Raw genomic sequence first — 7,872 nt, 5'->3', positions numbered from 1 at the left:
TCTTCTGGTGTATTTTAAGGAAGACATGTCATGTAAGCTGTGATAATGACACTTGATGTTAGTCATTATGATTTTGGTTACTCATGAAATTATTTTTATTTACATAACAAAATGGCTAGCAATGATAATGTTCAGCAGTGGTGCATAAGAGGCGGATTCAGTCGCATCCTAAAAATGATTTTGAATTCTTCGCGAATTGGTTTTTTGAGCTTCGTGATAGTTTTCAAATAATATTATACACCTTTCCCTCACCATTTTAAAATTACAATACGTTACAAGAAACCATGCTCTGCAGTAGGCCTATACAAAAAGTATATATTTACAATAACCGGTGTGTGGAATCAGATCTTTACTGGGATTAGTAGTGCCTAGACCCCACATCAAGCCATCTCTTGGTTGGGTGACCTTCTCAAAGACAGACAGTTTGTTCTAACTTTATCCATCCTTTCCAAAAATCAGTATATTATATCGATTCGGCGCTACGACACTACAAAACTAGCAACTTGGTACTTCATTACGAACCCAAACACATGAAAAAAACTTTCCACCAATTACCCATCTATGTTGGAAGCGTAAGCTTAAATGCAGAGCAGAAACTATGACAACACTCAGCATGGAAGCCTCAACTCCAAAAACCATTTTCGTTTTATCGCGCGATGTTTCCCGGCCTTAAACATCGCTCAATTTTACCGACCCATCCATCCACTTGAAGGCACTTCCCCGCACTGCTTTGACGTCAATCCCATTACTTTGGATAACCTTTCTCCCGAATGAAGACTGACAGTATTACCACGCAACAATATTAAATAATTATTTGATGACCTGCACTTCGTTGTGAGTGAATAAATTCGTACTTCTGATTTTTTAATGGGCTTTTTTTAAACTGTTTTGCGACATGCGCCTCGAAGAAGGAACATGTCTGGCCGCCCCTGCTATATGCGATCCCATTGTTCCGGAAGTAAACGCCTTTCTGGGTAACAGCGCTAAACTGCCTCGCCCTGGGATGTGCCAATGCGTTGTTACAAACAATCGCAGCGTAATAAAACAATGTGTTATCGACGCCGGGTCCCTATTGTGTCGCAACATTGAAAATGAAGTCCAGTTCTAGTTGAGCACAGGTTTTAATTGTTCTTAAATTAATTTACGTACTGAGTGATGTACCGAATTCCGCATTATTTTACGCAAAAAATAGCAACGCGTGACTTTATCTTTTCCGAGAATATCATGTTGAAAAATAAGCTAGGGTCACGAAAATTTAGAGCAATTATTTTTGGGTCGCCGAAAAAAGTAGGCTATTTGCGGACCTCTTGTCTACATCGGTGACGATCGTTCACTTCATCTGTTTCGTGTCCTTTCCCAGGATTTACGTACAGTTGTTTTGTAACCTGAGGGGTGTTTTATAGATGTACCTAAACGAGTTTGCGGGCGGTGTAATCTGTTACGAATATTGGAAGCGATGGAAATCACCAAACAGCTCAGAATGGCGCCAGGAGACACCGCCTTCATTTCAGAGTATATGTTACAATGCTGCAGAGAACTCCAACAAAAATCATCGGACATCGACCAGGCAATGCAGACTAGGCGGGGTATTCGTTTACTCGACGTTAATTCCCCTTTCGTCGATACCACAGAAATATCTGATTGGTTCACTGGGCTCTAAGACAGCCACTAAACGAAGTATAAACCACTCTAATTCCAACAGATGCGACGAAATTGCAGTCAGTTTACCCTCCGCAAAACCACCAAACAACATCTCGCCAGGTCGCCGGTGCAGAGATAAGCGTGCTGCACAAACAGAAGTTTCTAGAGCAGTGGACAATCAAGCTTTTTTCCCTGACGCTCGTTTCCGTTACGGTGAAATACCGGCTCGCTCGCAAACTAGGACAACGACGCAATTATTGACATTGCGAAGAACAACGAACGCCTCTCTTGACCGACGGAAAAGGGACAATGTTACATCAACCAAGAAGATGGAGAGATATCGCGCATCGGAAAACAATCACCCAAGAAAAATTGACGCGCGTAATCGAAATACTGATTTCGGTGCGTATCCGCGACAGGTAAAACCGGTGGGGAGAAGCGCCACTTCTTTGCACGCGCGAAGGCGAAAATTATGCGTGACCTGCTGCCAAAAAAGCGATACAGATAGCGACAAGGAAATATCCAAACGCCAACAGTCTCGTTTCCGATCGAATCTTCAGTCCAATTCAGGAAGATTAGATCTTGTCCGCAGCGACAATACTAGCAGTAGCGGCGATAGCACCGACGATTCAGGTGAACGAGTTACTTTCTATGTAGTTCATTCATTTTCATGTAGCTTACTCTGTCGATATATTTTAGGTAGCAACACGGATCGAGACAATGTAGACATCGCAAGGATGCTCGATGTCACACATACTCACCGAAACCAACCCAACTCGTCACTAGATTGCGATTCGGACGGAGGTGACTCTACTTGCACATCAGAAGACTACTCTTGGTCACATGACAGGTAATATTGAACGCGACCAATCTGATAGCGTGATCCTATTTTAATGCGATATCACAACAGTTTGTTATATCGGGATGAAGTGATGCAAATAGAAGAAACGGAGCAATATAACAGAATGGGTGCGGAAAACGACAATGAATCCAACAACAGTGGCGCTAGCGACGATGATATCAGTTTAGGTGATACTATCGACCTATATTCATGTAAGTAGGCTTGCGAGCCATAAGTATATTGATAAAGTAAGAGTAGGGGCATCCGGAAAATATGACACTTTTTACAAATCACAAAAGTTAAATTACCCGACTAGAAAACGGGTGGTTTGAAAATTTTCACGGGAAATACTCTTGTGTTGACTAACAAAGATCATTTTTCCAACTCGACTCCCGAATGACCCGCTTTATAATTAATGAAAAGGTCATTTTTCCTGTCCGACCCCCGGATTCCAGATTCCGCGTCATTTAGGGCGTTTTTAGTTGTGCCTGTCCAACGGCCTGGCTTTCGAAGCTATATAAAGTAGGACGAATGGCCAAAAAGGAAGACATTTGGGCGTTCTCGGAGGACATTTTCGATTTCTAGAAATAGGAGGGCAGATCCCATATTCCGGTCACATGCGATTTACGAAGGAGCAGAAGAGGGTAACGGAGAATGCAAGACTTTTCTGCTTAAGTCTGTTCAGTGTTCACTTACTACTCGCCAACTTTACGAATGTTAGAGGTATGAAAGATCAGAGTGTGCGTCTATTAGTTGCAAAAAATGCAAACAATTTTGATGTAAATGAATGAATTTGATCAATGATATTGGCAGTTTCATATATTGGACATACGTGATCAGATTTACCTGCACATCTGATGGAAGTGGTGTCTGCGACAATCTTTAGCACGTAATCATGCAATACGCATGTTCATGCCACACGGTTAAAACTATTCATGAGATGCCCATGGATTAGCTCGGTGTATGTCCAGTGTCCACTAGTCCCGTCCAATGGACATTGTGAAGATTACCGCTACTCAAAAGATATTGGAAGTGTTCACAGAAGCAGACCTAACTAAAAGAACTCTTCGTTAGATGCATGCGGTTCCCAATTCACATTTCTTCAGATGGTGATATATTTTCTTCAATGGATAGCATTTGTACCGCGGGGCTTAAATTAAAACGACAGGACTCGCCGGTCATTTCGGCGTCTGAACTTGTCAATGTCGCAGGTTTCGGCCAACATGATGCAGCGATGGGCTAAGGTTTTACCGTCACTCGTCACCGACCCATTTGGCAGCGCGCTTCGCGGAGTGGAATGTTGTCCGAACCTTTATCATATATATTTGTGTGTTATGGTTTGAAAATGGCGGGAGCCGGACGCCGCTTGCTGACCGACCCACACCCGCAGGCTCCACGTCCATAAACGAAGGCATCCCAACGGCCTCAATCGATACTAGTAATATCCCTCATAATTTCGAAGACAGTTAGACCAATTTTTGGAACGCGCCGTGCTTCTCATTCGTATATTTATTTTTCGGCGGGGGTAGCTATATTCTATTCAAAGCAAGTCAACACACTAGATCTGCGACGCGCGAGGAAAAACTCACGTTGGAACAAATACGCTACTCTTTGTTAATTTAGAAATAATTTTGGTCCCCAAAGAGCTTGCCCCCCCCCCCCACACACACACACACACATCGGGGGTTTAGTATGCGACAGCTACGTCCCTAGAAATTTGAGTGCGGCTTGGATAGTCCACGGACTGGATATCCGTCGGATTTATTCTTACTTTAGCTGGAACCGGATTTAAAAGGGAGGATCGGAATCGCACTCTTTCTGATAGGGTCGTAGTACTATAGGAAGCAGTGTACGGGATTTGTCCAGATATGGTTGGATGTTGACATGATCTTATTATCGTTGAAGAAACAGGATTGGAGCCGGACTAGGGAATTAGGAGTTCCACTAGGCTGAGTGTGCTATCGTCTAATATGGGAACTTGCAACATCTAATTTGCAGGTTTTCTTATCGCCCACAAGGTTGGAGATAATGTCCTCCCGATCGGGCAATCCCTAGTTGCTGGAGTGAGCGTTACTACCACGACTGTAATTTAAACAAATCTTTTGTGAATTATGAATGATCTCAATTTGGTTCTTCGCTTTTGTTAACCATATCTCATCACGAATTCCCACGCCGTCATCCTGCTTATTGACTTGATCTTTTTTGTATTCTCAGTTTCTGAAGAGAGTGAAGCCGACCTGCGGACGAGCGATGATGAATAAAATGCGGAACGACCAAAATATCAGTTGATTGTTGCTGTACATTTCTTCCATTTGAGGGTTATTTTTAATTTATATGTACTCCATGCTCCTCATCATCGCTTACCTCGCTCAATAAACGACGTTTTGAAAATCCTGGAGTCAGAGTGAGTCTAGCAGCAAAGCGCCAGTAAAGACCCGAAGACGTACGTATGCAAGAGAGAGACCATGAATAACAGGAGGTTAGAGGGTTAGAGAGAGCATATTACGAGACGAAGAATTGTCCACAGAAACTTATCTCTGCTTCGGCGTCATTCTTGAGTTTTCAGAATCCACAACCATCAATAGATTGTCTGGCGCTAATACTGGTAGATGATATCCGAAAAACGGCATCTGGATACCTGGTAATATTTCAAACGATGAACAATCCAAGTGTTTGCTGCAATCAGATGTGATTTGGTACTTGAGCAAGACCGTTTCAATTCGAATACTAATTAATTGATGCCAGTGAATTAATAATATAACTGATTTACGATATACGTTATGTATAGGTCGGCAGACTTTTCTTCTAAACTTTTGAATCTTTTTAAATCCTTTTAGTGTGCCGATAACTCTTGATTAGAGGCACCCGACAAGTCTTCGATTTCACATATGCATATTCTTGTAATGGATATTGTCATGAAAGCTATCTTCTAGCTCGAGTTTTGTATGACTAACCTGTATAACTACAAATAAACCACGATAGGCTCGCCCTTTTTGCAAACGTTTGAAATATGAAAGAGATTTTTGGACATAATTGTTAAATTATCCTGCGCTTACACTTTAAATTACATCCCGCGTCGTATCAGCAGCACGAAACCTCCATCACTATAAGATAAACCAGGGGTGGGCAAACTAAGGCCCGCGGGCCGCATGCGGCCCGCAACACCGTTCTGTGCGGCCCGCGAGAGTCTAAAGAAACTTATTAAAAATAGTGATAAAATGCGTACTAAAAATCGAATTAATGCAGGGACTTGATTAAACTTTTTCTTAGTATATTTCACCATGATAATTCTAAGGCATCAGTGGTTCTCAAACTAGGGTATAGGCGCTCCCCTTGGGAGCGTGAAAGCATCTGAAGGTGGGCGCAAAGCTGAGATCAACTGAAATGTTTTTTCGCGCTCTGCGCGATTTACATCCACTTCCTAATTATTGCTCTGTATTTAGTCTGAATTTCATATTTAAAAATATCTCCTCCATAGACCACAGTCGTAACCTTCAATGTCATCAAACTATTCGTCAGGTTTGCTAGTATCCTGGTTGCGTTTTGTGATAGGCAGTGGCTATTCGTCCGGTACCGGACAGCTAGACACTTCCTTTGTGATATGGCGATAAGGGGCCGCGAAATCTTTCACCATCATAAGTAGGGGGCGTGTCTTAAAAAGTTTGAGAACAACTGTTCTAAGGTAAATACTTCCTATATTATTTTTTAAGTTTAATTTCTTGTGCGACCGTCTAAAGACCCACAGAAATCACAAAAATCTTAAACGAGATTGACATAATTCGGATCACGAGTGTGATTTCAGATTGGCCACACCAGTTTTAATTATTTTACTCCAGTTTTAATTATTTTAGTGATGTGCTTATAAAAACGATTCGCGCGTGTATTAAATAGATTCGTTCTCTGTATGCATAGAATTCGGGTATTTATATTTCATCTACAAATAGTAGAAGCATGCTTGAAGCTAACTTGGTTATGATTCTGTCCGCTTGTGTGTCTTGGAACTGAACCAAAAGTGGAACTAAATTTCAATCCTGCTCTTAGAATCGTGACGACCGACTTTCATTTTGACAAATTGGTTTTTGACGTCGACCAGCCTATGAAATATCGCCACTGTTTCTGACGCTTGTACGATATTATCAAAACAATGTTTGGTTTGTTTTAAATAAGCATATATGTAATATCTCCGTGTCCTCACTATATAATCAAATACCAATATTGGGTTGTGGTTTATAATCCCAATTTTATATAGTGCGGCCCGCGAATGGATTCAGATGTTGAATGCGGCCCGCGAGCTCAAAAGTTTGCCCACCCCTGAGATAAACTATTTTCGCTTTATTCGCCCAGAGTAACATTGCGAAAGTTGATTGAGGGACAACGACGCTACTCGTATACTCAGACTCACTCACTGGTGGAGGAAAGGGCACATGGCCACAATTTGGAATTTTGAAATAGTAATGTCGTCGTTTTAAGATGTTGCAGTAGCTCGCCAAGTCATTGGTTTGTATAGAAGACTGCTTGCATACAAATTTTGTGTCTCGTACACGGTACTGAGAAGTGACAACGTGCTATCGCACGACTTCGTAGGTTCTTGTTCACGACGAATTTTTCACGGGATCGATGGGCCGCAGCATTATTATTTTACTCGAACCGGTCCCGAAATGGTTGAGCACCAATGGGTTGCATTTAAAACAAAAGGCGTTTTAAAACACTTTGTTTAAAACATGTTTCAAACAGTGTTTTAAATGAAAAAACTTTTTAAAAAATTGTTTTTTAAAGTTGTAAAATTATGCTATAATTGTGTAAGTACTTTCCAAAAAACATGTTGTATGCGCCTACGGACAATTACCACCTGATATAGCCAACGTATATCGATATGGGATGGTTGGAGCCAGCAAAATAGTCGGTTCAACATTAATAGTACAGATATCTCGTCAAAGGAGCTATATGTACCCTATATTTTTAATTGTCAATGTCAATCCATTATGAAGTCACACTTGAATATCGGTGACGTCATGACTTTTAAAAAATGGTTTAAATAAGGGCCTTGTTTTAAACATGTTTGTTTTAAATTGATTTTTTGTTTTAAATGCAACCCTAGGCACCATATAGTCCCCACTGATGCGGGAAAACCAAAGTGTTGTTTCGTTGTTGGTTGTTGGTATTTGCAATTCAACATAAATGTTTATGGCACGCTGTCGATATATCGTGTATCGACGCATACGTAGGGATTCAGTCGAGACTAACAATCTAGGGAGGCAAATATCACATACATAGACCATATCATCAAGGGAGATTTTGCTATGCCATTTTGAAAACCTATGCCGAATATCTTGATGAATGAAAATCAGTATACCAATTTCAGTAAACTACAAAAGCAGTAGATCAGACGG

General features: G+C 41.3%; 1 protein-coding gene across 1 annotated transcript; it reads left to right on the top strand.

Annotated features, from left to right (window-relative positions):
• Nucleotides 1-1,332: 1,332 nt before the first annotated feature.
• LOC145440217 (uncharacterized) lies at nucleotides 1,333-4,875 on the top strand. The gene is made up of 4 exons (XM_080317788.1): nucleotides 1,333-2,274; nucleotides 2,341-2,491; nucleotides 2,552-2,694; nucleotides 4,697-4,875. The coding sequence occupies exons 1-4, from the start codon at nucleotides 1,404-1,406 to the stop codon at nucleotides 4,741-4,743; spliced, it is 1,212 nt and encodes a 403-aa protein (XP_080173914.1). The 5' UTR covers nucleotides 1,333-1,403; the 3' UTR covers nucleotides 4,744-4,875.
• Nucleotides 4,876-7,872: the final 2,997 nt, after the last annotated feature.

Source organism: Botryllus schlosseri, chromosome 6 (assembly GCF_051294905.1).
Source record: "Botryllus schlosseri isolate E-star chromosome 6, Bs_hap1, whole genome shotgun sequence".
NCBI classification, from domain to species: Eukaryota; Metazoa; Chordata; class Ascidiacea; order Stolidobranchia; family Styelidae; genus Botryllus; species Botryllus schlosseri.
Note: the sequence above shows the minus strand (reverse complement) of the source record. Positions and strands in the feature narration are given on the sequence as shown.

Bases quoted from the DNA above. Each gene is read 5' to 3' on its own strand.
- LOC145440217 (XM_080317788.1), top strand. From the start codon at position 1,404: ATGTACCTAAACGAGTTTGCGGGCGGTGTAATCTGTTACGAATATTGG. The intron at 2,275-2,340 runs GTGAACGAGTTA...GATATATTTTAG, and splicing joins CGATAGCACCGACGATTCAG to GTAGCAACACGGATCGAGAC. The intron at 2,695-4,696 runs GTAAGTAGGCTT...TTGTATTCTCAG, and splicing joins TACTATCGACCTATATTCAT to TTTCTGAAGAGAGTGAAGCC.